The sequence below is a fragment of the Battus philenor genome, unplaced genomic scaffold (genome assembly GCF_028537555.1).
Source record: "Battus philenor isolate CCGP_79_NKW_IND1 unplaced genomic scaffold, ilBatPhil1.0.hap1 SCAF_7, whole genome shotgun sequence".
Lineage (NCBI taxonomy): Eukaryota > Metazoa > Arthropoda > Insecta > Lepidoptera > Papilionidae > Battus > Battus philenor.
Genome location: NW_027181737.1, coordinates 12,070,165 through 12,083,581, shown reverse-complemented (window position 1 = coordinate 12,083,581; position 13,417 = coordinate 12,070,165). Strand labels below are relative to the sequence as shown.

Sequence of the window (13,417 nt, the reverse complement as noted above, 5' to 3'; positions counted from 1 at the left end):
TACAAATGGTAGAGTAAAACATCATAAAGGCAACATATACTGAGAATGAATATCCAAAAATATAATTTATCCATTTGCCCTGCCTTCCTCCAAGATAAGGTTTTTAATTTTAAGAGCAGAGATACTTTCTATTCTAAGTGAACCAAAACACTTATGTGAAGTAAACCGCATGTCTGTTCCATACGTAATGCTGGTATTCAGAAAATATTGTTGTTATATACACGCGGGAACAATAACCCAAACAGTTCCGATGGGCAAACGGCTTGTCAAATTGCACACCGTTTGTTGTGGCGATGCTTGTTTGCTTGCGGTGTTCGTTGCGGCGACGTTCTTGTGGTTACTAGCGCGTCAAACAGAAGATTATTCAAAAGGAGTCGACTTCGTTCAAAGCATGCCATTGGTCGGAGCAGTCGAAATTTTTTAGTCATTACTTGAATATTTTCACTTAATTATAATATTAGTCTTTTATTATAGAAAAAAAGAATTATTACTAAATTATATTTATTTTCTCGATGTTTTAGTGCTTTCCTGCACCCTACTTCACGGAAACTGAGGTCTTGGATATCCATATATATTACGTTTATTCCTTATCTTAAAACTTATTAATTATTTTTATTAGTCTTGCGGTGCATGTTTGATTTTTGATTTCGTTATATTTATTATAGGCTCCCAAGTTATTTGAAGACACATGCTATCTTTTATACTAAAATTTGTGTGTTTTCTTTTATTCTAATAGCGTTACAAATCTTTGTTAAGAGGCAATGTTCTTTAAGAATAATTTGTGATTTACCTTTTATATATATATATATATATATATATATTACATAAATATAAATATTTATATATATATATACATGTATATAAATATACATAAGTGTTTGTGTATATATATATATATATATGATAGTATTATTGTAAGCCGGTAGACGTAGCGAAGGTAGTTCCTCGATCAGGTGGACCGATGATAGAGTTAAAGTCTTTGGAAATCGTAGGATGTAGACAGCGTAAAATCGGTCGATGATATTTGGGGGAGGCTTAAGCCGTGCAGTGGGCGTCTTTAGACTGAAAGAAGAAGAGAATCTTAGTTTGTATCTCATAATTAAAATATTCCCAAAACACAATGCAAGTAAAGATTGAATACGTAAAGCTATATCACAGCTGTATGTGTGGCGCGATCCTAACACCAATAACAATGACGTCCGGTCGTTTTCACGCGTTATAACTTCGTTGGACGCTCATTTTTGGCGCCGTATATATACAGGTCTTTGTTTTTTACCTCCATAGTCATATCTTACACTCGCCTCAAAGTGTTCTGTGAAATGAGAATATACTGAAGTTAATATGTGCAAAATGTCTTGGACTGTTTTTAGTGTGTACGTGATTTGTTTGTGTAGTTTAGTAAGGACTCAGGTGATTCCTAGTAAATCGAGAGCTAACGATGGTGATTTTAACAACGTGAATACAGACGGCTCTTTCGACTTTGGGCAAGTGATTACTATAAGAACCTCAAGATTAAATAATATGAAAAATAAATTAACTACTATTCGTAAATAAAATTTTAAATAGAAATATCAGTGACGTGTAGTATTATTTTTTACTGAGTTTTTGAATTTAAAAACTAAAATTTTAAGGCCATTATTAATAATATAATATATAAAATTGTAAATAGTTACAAAATTCAAAACGTGTACAAAAGATTTTTTTTAAAAAATCATGAATTGTTTTTGCTATTAAGTTATTTTAATTTTTTTAATCACAAAAATAAACTTTATGTCTAGAAATAAATAACAGTTATATTAATTGTATTTATCTAAAAACAGGTACGCAAACAATGATCGTGGCGGTAGCTACCACCTCGCTAGGGGAAACCAAAACGGGGTAGTGGGCGGTCGCTTCGGGGCAAGGGACCCGGCAACTGATACCGTCAAAGAGACCATTTACACCGCTGGACCTAGGGGGTGAGCAATTAAAAACTTTTATTTACAGAAATAACTCAGATATCTTATTCTCTTCGTTAAAAACTACGCTTTCAATATCTTTCACATTCCTGAAAAATATTTTATTCCATCGACAAGGTCCAGGCTTAAAATCGTCTACTTTGATCTTTCTTCGATTTTTCTTTGAACTTGTCTTTGATAATTGTATACATATTATTATATTAGTTTAATATTTGTAAATATTTTTTACGATATGTAATTCGAAATGTATAACATTGCACATATTTGTAATAATGTTTTATATTAAATTATCAAACGAATACATATTTTTAAAGTTTTGTTATATACATATATATATATATATATATATATATATATAATTACTTTACTTAGAATCATTGACTATGTACGTATATATGTATTGATGATGTAGTATATATGTATTGACTGTGTACGTCATGAGGGAAATGGCAGAAGAGCCCAATTTGATGGTACCTACGATTATATATATTAATTTACTTAATTAAAACTTAAAACAATATCTATTTTAACTATCACTTTAAAAACGCTTCGTGTTATTATAGGCTTTATTGTTAACAAAGTTATTATTTAATAAACTTCTTAGATAATTCAGGGACACTGTTATGTATTGTAATACTATATATTCTAATATAAAGTTATTATTATTAACAATATAAAGTTTTTATGCCTTATCCACTTAATGTTAACATTTTTATAGGTTCCGTGCGAAAGGTCCAAATGTACATAGAAAAATCGACTTAGACCAAAGACCTCGAGGTCCGATAGGGAATAAAGACGATCCCTACTTCGACCCAAGCGAGGACCCGAGTTACTCTTACAAATTCGACACTCGAACGTACTCGAAAAACGAAAACGCGGATAGTAGAGGCGATGTAAAAGGTGAGTTTAGACTTTGTCTTTTATATAAATTGAATAAGATCTGTGTAGCTATTATATGTATCATGGTACGAAACTTTTTAATGCGGTTTTATCTGTATTTTTTTATTAAGTTGAATTAAGTAACATTTACTGATGTTTACCCTCTTTTGAAAGTAAACGTCTAGAAAACAAATTTTGTATTCACAGATTACAGTTGTCCGGTTTGAGCCCTCACAATTATTAACATGTTAGGTGAAATTTTTTTTATTTTAAAATGACGGGAAGCAAGGTATCTAATCCAGCACGTAAGGCATTGAACTTCGAGCGAAAGCTTTCATCGTTCTTTTTCGTTCGCTAATTCGTGTAAAAAAATCAATCTGTGTTTATTCAAAATTGAAATCTATCACAATTATAGATGTAATTTTTCTATATACATTAATTTTATTTATTTCATATGAAAATATCAATTAATCCAAACATTTAAAAAAATAATTGATGGTGTCTGCACTATTTTTAATTAAAATTCTTAGTAAGAATTAAGTACACGGTGTAAAGAAATTGGTATATTATTGCAGTAAAATTTAGTAACATTTAAAGAATGTATTAGTTTTAATTTCGTTTAAGTTTCAATAACAAATTTGTTTATCAAGTTAAAACAAACAATTTACTTAAAATTAATTCGGCACTTTATTTTGTTCAAAGTAGTAAAATTTGGCCAATTTCAAACAATTATATCACATTGACCACGATTGCTAGAATCTTAATCTTATTTTTGCAAAATCTATTGTATCATCACGTCACCGATTTGGATCTTCAAGACTCCGAGATCCGAGATCCACTGGTGGAGATATTTAGGCATAAGCCTCTCCTATAGATTTTCAATAAGATCAATTGAAAGCGGCCTACAACTAACGTCTTCCAAAGACCTTCATAAGAATGTCTGTCCAGCCTGTGGGTGGACGTTCTATATTGCCCTTGCAGGCCCATGGTATTCACTGTAGAACCTTAAGGTGCCAGCTGCTATCTCTTTTATGCCATCCGTGATGTCATGTGGACTACCCACTTCAATCCGTGGTTAATCTTCAATCTTAGCATTGTTAATTCATTATGTTGTTACATATGTTTGGATCATCAAAAAACGAGTGGATTGGGATGACAAGACGTGTTATATGATGTTGTTTATGGCGCTCAATATCTTCGACCACTGTTGCTGTATTTGAGTATTACAATTGCATAAATTTATTTGTGGTGATTTATAGGTCATTACACGTTCGTGGACGACGCGGGTGAACGGCATGACGTGACATACGTAGCCGGACGTGATACGGGATTTCACGTGTCCTCTTCTCACCCCGACAACCCGAGCGTGATAGGGTCCCCGTTCCACAGAGCGCCGCTGGTGCGAGGCGAAACACGACCACGGGGTCGCACCGCGGTTCAACGTGGTTTAGATGGTTCTTACAGGTGCAAACTTACATTACTTTTGATTGACGCTTATACTTATAATTAATACTTGAAATTTTTCAATAAACCGACCTGATAATATTCCTGTCGAAATTGATTCTCCATTCATAATTGTAAATTCAAACTTTAAAATTATAGATTTTTTTTAAAAAAACACACATGTTATTTAAGAATATATTCCACAGAATATTGAAGAGTGATTTTCGGTATAAAAATTTATTTGTATAAGTAACTAGGTGACCCGGCGGAGGTTGTCCCGTTTTAGGCTATGAATAATAAATTTGAAGCCTTAATAAATTTAAAAAGCTATTTCGAGAACCTAGCATTTATAGTAATGCTTTTTGATAAACATTGTAAACTGTATGTTCTGATGCGTGTATAATATTGATGATGGATTCATCATCAAATCAAATCATCACGGAATTTTCTTTAATCAATTTACAAGCATGTTTGATTTAAAGGAATTAACGCAATTGTGCGAATTATGCTACATTTTTACGTGTCATAAACGATAAATGGTAACATTATAAGGAAACCGGAATATCCTAGGAATAAAACTATATCCAAAGTCAAAGGGTCTGTAGGGTTTATAGCAGGCGGTACACGTATTACAGTCTTTCTGGATGGAAATTTGTTACTCTATAGTGGAACAAATAAATAAGACAGCGAAACAAATATATTTTTATATTTATTTTCAATATACGTCATTGTTTACAAATTACACATATTCGCGTAAATATGAACATTAATGTATACAACATGACAATTATGAAGTACATATTTTTAATAATACCATTTAATTTTAGCTTGTTAACAAATAAACACATGTCTACTTATATCTGTAATAAAGATGTGATAGTACATTTTCAAATTTTATAAAAGATTTACTTAAAATACATATTCTATAACTGCACACCTTTTTTAATTCTTATACACCTCCAAGTAGCTATAAATAATCATTTATCTAAAAAAAATGATTAATACCTGAATTCCATTTACCCTTTTTGCAGGTTTGTGTCGGCAGGGCCTGATCAAAGACGATCGGAGAGTAGTGACTCACATGGTAACGTCAGAGGCTCTTACACGTTTTTAGATGACAAGGGTGTTCAAAGGTATGTTTTACGGTTTTACCGTTATATACTTATGAAATTCTAATTCAAAGTAATATAGAGAAAACATTAGTTGAAAACAAAGTAAACCAAGTCATATCAGAGAAAGAGAACTGATAATACCTTTTTATTATTAATTTTGACGTGTTAATAATAAATTTATTTATTTTATGTGAAGTACGAACAGCTTTTATTCATTATATCAAGTGTAATTAAATTGAAATCTAATTACAAGTCTTCACAGACAGTATAAAATATATTTAAACAAAAAGTCGCTACAAAATTGCCTTTCTACATTTGTTAACGTATTCGAAATAACACGATAAACAACCTAATCGAAATAAAACAGCTGAGACTATAAAAAAAATTATCAGATATATCTGCAATATGGTTTTACATTTACAGGCTAAATATATTTTACAGATTATAAAAAGGGCACTTAGCAAAAATTGTTTTCTCTGTCCAATATTATCTCTGGAATTATTTGTTAATTGTGTATTTTATAAAGAATTACTTGTGTATCTAAAATGCTTGAGGACCGCAGGACGGTGCATTACATAGCTGGGCCGGGCATTGGCTACCGCATTGTGAAAAACAGTAAAGACCCCTTCATACCGCCGTTCTTCCCGACCATTCCGAGCTCGTACGACCCAGACTTCGTTAATGGAGCTATCGGACCGAGCGTCGCCAGTTACACCCCAGACGACACTGCGAGCGAGGATGTGTTTAAGGGTAAGTAATATTATTTCCACTGAACACGCTTGTTAAATAGAGCATACACGAACTAAATACCACAAACGAGCTTTACAGTAGTCGCATATGTGTAACATCTGTTGATAAGGGCACAGTTAATACGTTCTCCTTATCTATTCCATTTCTTTCTCATACATATATACTCTATGTTGGTCAGCAGTACGTCGTGGTACCAAACTCACTAAAAATGGGTTGGCGCCATCTAACAGCCGTCTCTCAGTACACCGCGCGAATCCATCTATCAAATTCTCGCTTCCTCGATTAACTGTAATACATTTGCATCCTTTTCCACAAAAAATATGCAGCAACCGAGGAGAAAGATGTTACATCAAAATATACATCAATTTTTATACATAGCATTTTTATATATATATATATACCAAAACTGGAAACCTTACAAGGTTACATTGACAAGCTTATTCCAGGTCCAGATGGGTCAGCCGCATCAGGTCACGTAAAACCATCTCCATTCACGGTCCCCGATAAAGACAGACCGAGCAACACGCTCGACGATTCTAGTCCCATAAATAATTCTGACGGACCCGCGGAAAGTTTTAATAAGAGTCCAACGTACACGCAAGGATCAGAAAGCGAGGATGCCGGTATAGTAGATGAGGATTCAGGTTACGGAGGGCCCCAGCCTACACAAGGATCAGGTGATGACGTATAGCACTGCTGATGGCATCTGATTGATGTTGGTGATCTTGTTATTTATATGACGCTAGAAACTACGTTAGTTAAATATGTGATATAAAGTATTAACCAATCATTATATGGGAAAAAAATTAATGATAATTATTTAATGAAGAATAGATATCGCAAGTTAAATTTATTATTGACCGCCTATGAAAACAAGATCACGAGTTTCAATCCAAATCGCACAGAAGGTCGAAGAGTGCACTACCAGAAACTATTTATAGAAACATCTGCTTGACTGCAATAAATTTTATTCACTTACAAATTGGTTTTTATTACACCAACACCTTACAGCACCAGCACGTAATAGCACAGCACAAAGAACTTAGTTATCGTTAAACCTTGCAGGCAAACCGTGGCGTCCCACAATCAAGCCTTTTAGGCCTACGAAGAAACCTTATGTGCCACTTAAACCTTCACAGACCTCAAACGTTAACGATGATCACGATAAAAACTACGAAGATGAGAAACACGACAATGACTCTTCCGAATATGGTGTAGGATTCAATATACACCAATCGAAGCCGGGTACAACAATAATTAAAAATATCGGTGACAGCTACTTCGGTATACCGCCGGGTGTGTCAGTCAGAGCTCATGTACAAAGCATTGATTTGTATCCATTCGGTTCTAAACCAATCTCGCCATCAGAAGCCATAGAAAATGACAAGACATAACGCTGTTCGTGCTGTAAGGTTGATGGTCTTTAACAATTTCCCCTGACTATTAAAAAATAGTTCAATAAAGTTACATAGACAATAAATATTTAATTATAAAAAGATATTTAATTTATTATGACCTTTTAATATTAAAAAAATACAATATATATGTTAATTTACACAATTTATAACTAAGAACAACAAACAAAACACATCGTTCAAATTAAATGGAAAAGGGTTAGAAGGATTGTTAGCATGACGTCAAACAAGGGATAGGTCTGAGCAAACTTTATTATTCGTAGTAGGGATTAGCGTTATACAAATTGTTTTATTTTAATAATTAATTTAACAAAATAGTTTGTATATAACAAAATCATGTTGTTTTAGTGTGCAATCCAATATAATTAATGCATGAAGTGTGAATTACATATGATTATATAATCGGAATCGAACCAGTGACCTACGATCGCAAATTTCATTCCTCTCCACCAATTTCTAAGAAGAAACATCAACGAAAGAATAGAATTTCGTGTTAAAAATTTTGTATATAATTTGCTAAATGGACGCCAAAACCGTATATAAAAGTTGATATGCCTTAAGCAATGTGCAAGCAAGACATGCACACTGTCCGAGAGCTTCAGACTGAATACGCTCCTAATATGTATTCATGATCGCCACCCGACGACTTGAGTGCTAAAGCCTTATAGAACTTTTTATTTTAAAAAGTAGCTATCTTACAGCATGCAAATGTTTTACCAAAATGAAGAACCACATTTTTTAAAAAAAAAAAGTCACATTAGATATACGTGGCCCAAAAAGAATAAAAAAATGAATGAAATGACATGTGTTTGTTTTGCTGTCAATTGTAATACCATATCGATATGTTTTTTAATAATTTTGTTTTAAAGATTTAAGATTATGTTTATATATATATATATATATATATATATATATATATCGTAACATATATATATATATATATATATATATATATATATATATATATATGTTACGAAGCGTTTACAACAATTTCTTGAAAAATTCGGTACAATCTTATTTTCATTACTAATTCTACAATAGACACTTTACTATTAATTAAAATTGTGTTATTTTTTATTATTAATTTCTATTCATGATTGCAACCAAATTGTTTTATTTTTTATTTTTATTAAGTCACTTTATGTCCTCTGCCGCCAAATAAAGGATAGATATTTTTGACCAAGGCGACCTTTTATATTTCTGCTTTGTTTTTCTTCCTTTGCGATTGCTTATTATAAATTACCATTTATACATTGCTAAATATCTGCTCTTACTTAAGTGTTAGTTAATTACATTTGATTTTTGTGTATTTTCTATACAATTTTTTATATCTATAATTATTTTCTAATTCTACTTATAGTGTTATTTACAATTTATGTGCGTCCTATCTAGTACTAAAATAAATGGTATTAAGGTACACAGTTACTCGCTATAGTTTTTAATGTTTATATTTTTTTATACATAATTTGTGTTTACAATAATGATTTAAGCATAGCAAACTCTAAGTCGCTGAGGTAACCACCACGAGGGCTGTGTTTAGATTATTTCTGAGAGATCGAATCAGGAATAACGATATCCGCAAACGAACGTAAGTAACCGTAACGGTCCAACGGATTAGCATGTTGAAATAATATTAGGCAGGCCACGTAAGACGCAGACAGATGGCCGCTGAGGCTTGTAGGTTCTGGAGAGGGGACCATGGAACAACAAACACAGCATGGGCCCTCCGTTTAGAAAGTAGACTTTGATGCCACAAATTGACCTTATTAAAATCATAGAAAATTCTGGTTGCAAGCCGGTTGAGATCCGTCTGGTGTTATTTAAAATCTGTAGGAAAAAACTGTATGCAGCAGTGGATGTTCCACGGTTGAAATGATGGTGATAATGATATAAATATTTATTTAAGCAAATTTTTTAAATGACATATATGCAATGTTCTTCAAAAGAAAATAATTGAATCATATTTATTTAATATACATACATACAATTACGGGAAGGTTATACAGGTGCTGAATGTGCACTGTTTTAAACGAAAATTTACTCAAGCATAACCGACTTCCTGTTTCCTTCTTGTTACTAGTGAGAAACTAGAGAGACTGGAGAAACATTGCTGTTAAAATTTAGTTCTGCTAAGGATAGCCTTATCGAAATATCAGAGACCTAAACTTGGAGTATAAAAGAACATTATGTAAATAATATTAATATAAATATTTATGAGTAACAAAAAGTTATCTTTTATATTCTAAACTGCTGAACAAAACAAGTTACAGAAATACTTCCTGTGTAACATTAATAAACTGCAATAAACTACATGAATAAACAAGTATAGATATATATAAAAGTAAAAAGTATTTCTTTTAACAAAAAGCTTTGTAATAAACTATATTGCAAGTAATTATGTATATTAATATCTCCGATTTTGTTCCACCAACTCCGTACGACAGCCAGCCTAAAAGTTAAATGGGTAAATTTTAAATGTTATAGAGTAGATTAAAATGATATAAGATAATATTACCTTTACTATTTACGTATAGTAGTTAATTAAACAAAACAACAAAAAAAACTGTAAAACGCTCTTATGCATGGAGAAAGACCTTGAGTTTTTGATTGCATTATATCATATATCTATGTAATGTACTCCTTCTTAACAAATATGTAAATAACTCAATTAAGTTATTAAAAATTTGCTATTACATGTTATTTAGTAATAGGTAATTTTCAAAACGATTTACGAAAAACCAATACAGAGGAAGACAATATCAACAACAATTACGTTTTCATACAATTTGTAGTTCCAACATATGCAGATGTCATCAAAAAGATTTATTGCAGACCAAATACAGGGATGGGCAACAAGCGCCCCCGTTAAACTTGCTTATACGGTTCGTTAAGTATTTCTAAAATTCATTTATTCAATTAACTCTTATCAATATATTGTTATAAAATTTATTGTTATGATAACATGGTAGAACATTCTAACCCGAAACAATTAAACAAAAATAACCATCGATCAAGACTGAACAACTGACTGAATTTCGACTTATATTAAGTAGGTTTTATTGAAAAAAGAGCACTGGATTTCTCATTCAAAATTTCCAGTAATTTTGTTTTTCTCTTTGTTTTTACATTGTACGTTAAAATTTGTACGTGAAATCTCTAATTTTTCACTTTAATTTTTAAAAACTTATATCTATTATTAATAAAATTTTGTAAAATATTAACATGTGTTATTTCATGTGGGGATCAACCAAAAACATTTTAAATGTAAATAGACCCGTTGTTTAAAATCATTGCTCATCCACGCTCTGATAGCATAATTTTTAATCCAGAATTTTGTTTTTTATTTATTTATGGTCGTATGTTAAAGATAAAGCCTAAATTGAGCTTATCGGACTTAACTAAGTTATTGTTATAAAGACTCAGATATTCAAGTATAAATAACTATTTTATAATACGCAAATAATAATACAAGAAGGTATAAGTTTTAGCTGCATCGAGACTAATCCAACTTGTTATACAGTTAAGTTTAGTATTAGTGTACTGGATTCCCGAGAGATGGCCTGCACTAACAAACTAGCACTAACATTGTAGTGTTATCAGCCTTCAAGTTATACTGTGATATTCTGAAAACTGATTACTTTGTAGCATTGTATTTTTGTATCTATGTTAAAAGATGTTTTGTCGAAAGTTTCTTCCTGCTTCTTCTCCACAACATATATCACATTGAGATGCAGAGTAGAGACAAAAATACAAAAGACTTTTTAAAAAAACGTTGACGATCATCAAGAGTCGTATTAGAAGTTCTAATGTTGAATAAATGATTTTTCTATTTCTAAAAAAGTATAGAAATATATTTTAGGCAAAAAGAAAAAAAAATAACAGAAAATGAAAGACAAATCAGACAATGTATTTTTGTATATACCACCTTTAAGTGATATATCATGTATATTACATTATATGAACTGTATATGTATACTTTATGCTATATATAACTGGAATAATTATTCAAACAAACACCACACATACACACACAACATACACTATCAATATAATATTATAGCGTCTGTTTAATGTTTCTTATTCTTTTATGTTCTACTTTCGTAATTTTTCAATTTTGAGTTAATAATGACGTATACTTTGTCATTTCCGTAGTGTATCTCTTAATGTTTATTTTTGTTGTGTATTAATTTGTCAGCTGTGTTCAACTCCGGAATAAAAAATAAATATTTTGTTTGAACCTCACTGCTCCCTTCCACACTCCTTCGTACATATACACATAATTGAGCAAACATACTCATTCTCATACACGCTAATACGCTAAAACTAGTTACATTGTAACCTTTTTGATCTCATTAATACAAGCCTCCACGTCTATTAATCAATAGTAATTCAATTCAATAACATATTCTAAATGGTAAATGAATAAATATATTACATACGTATGTATAAAATAGAAACGATGTATAAATGGCTCGACTAAAGTTGAATTGGCTGTATAATCTTTAAGACTACACACCAATAGGTTAAAGAAGTCGTTATTATAGCCCATCACTGCAAGATTTAAGCTAACCTCAAAATATCTATAGGGATATACCAATATATATATAATATATATATATATATATATATATACGATATAAATAATCGATATGCTTGACAGGCGAATATTATATTACACAAAGGACGCTGCTACCCAACCTCTAAAAACTTATTGTGGGCAGTAGGAACCTATATAATTAATGCACAAAGTGTAAATTATATAAGATTGTATCTTGAGAATCCACTCCCCAACCTATAATCTCTTGTAAGGAAACCTAGAATGTAGTGGTTGAGGATGGATGTATGGCTAATGGAATGAAAGAGAAAGACTGGGAAAATTGTAGAATGAAAGAAACAGTACGACAGATAATAACAATAATAACATGAAAGAGAAGAATGATAATAATAAAAAATATGAATAAATTACTAGAAATAAAAAGTCCCTGTCCCACACGAGATAGGAGAACGAGAGGTCCCCAACAGCGGGGACCATAAATAATAAAAAAAAACCTATAATCTCAAGTCTCAGTCAAGATTAAATATGTCAAAAGAAATATACGAATTAAAAAAATGTTTTCCAGTATCGTTTTAGCAGTTGCCATTACGCATTGTTCCATTTTTAAAATTATTGCGGTCTATATAGTAAAAATGTATATGTTCTTGTTTGTAGAACGCCGAAGCTTATTAAAATTTATAGACTGCATGAGATTTTGTAAATCGAAAGGCTTTGGCAACACCACATTATTATAGTTATAGAAGTACATAAATAAACCTTAATAAACGTCCTAAGAATATTTCATTACTTTGTGGTAACCATAAACCCAATAAAAGGTTCGTATATTTGTATAGTACCAAAACGTCATACTAACTGGAGTAAATGATGTATACATACAAGGTTTAAAATATAAAATTTTCTTCGTAAAGGAACTTCATCAAAAATTTATGTATTAATGTGTATACTTTCGATCGCCGTGAATATTTATTCTTAAAAAATTATTCTTTCTGTTTTAACCTTTTAAAAATACAGCATGTTTTAAAATAATTGTATATTTATGTTACCGTTAACTGTATATATTTTTTTTATATTTGTGAAAACTTTTAAAAAGTCTTCTTATATTTATGTTTTTTTATGTTCTATTATTATTATTAAAACTAGCTTAAATTGCTTTCTAAATTTAAAAAAATATCCGAAAACAATAAATAAACTGAATTTTAAATACGTTAATACTTATTACTTGTGTGTTCTGTTTATATCGGATGTTTTTTGGTAATAGATGTGAAAACTTTAAAGAACTGAATGTATAGCTCAATTAGTGTCGAT

At 31.0% G+C, this 13,417-nt stretch overlaps 1 protein-coding gene across 1 annotated transcript; it reads left to right on the top strand.

Annotated features, from left to right (window-relative positions):
• The first annotated feature begins 1,338 nt into the window (after window positions 1-1,338).
• Window positions 1,339-7,536, top strand: Cpr73D (Cuticular protein 73D). The gene is made up of 8 exons (XM_068774638.1): window positions 1,339-1,484; window positions 1,821-1,958; window positions 2,677-2,858; window positions 4,097-4,301; window positions 5,312-5,413; window positions 5,955-6,142; window positions 6,589-6,819; window positions 7,208-7,536. The coding sequence occupies exons 1-8, from the start codon at window positions 1,342-1,344 to the stop codon at window positions 7,534-7,536; spliced, it is 1,518 nt and encodes a 505-aa protein (XP_068630739.1). The 5' UTR covers window positions 1,339-1,341.
• The last annotated feature ends 5,881 nt before the right edge of the window (window positions 7,537-13,417 follow it).

Coding starts and splice junctions, on each gene's coding strand:
- Cpr73D (XM_068774638.1), top strand. CDS start 1,342: ATGTGCAAAATGTCTTGGACTGTTTTTAGTGTGTACGTGATTTGTTTG. Junction 2,859..4,096: donor TAGTAGAGGCGATGTAAAAG/GTGAGTTTAGAC, acceptor GGTGATTTATAG/GTCATTACACGTTCGTGGAC. Junction 6,143..6,588: donor GAGCGAGGATGTGTTTAAGG/GTAAGTAATATT, acceptor AGCTTATTCCAG/GTCCAGATGGGTCAGCCGCA.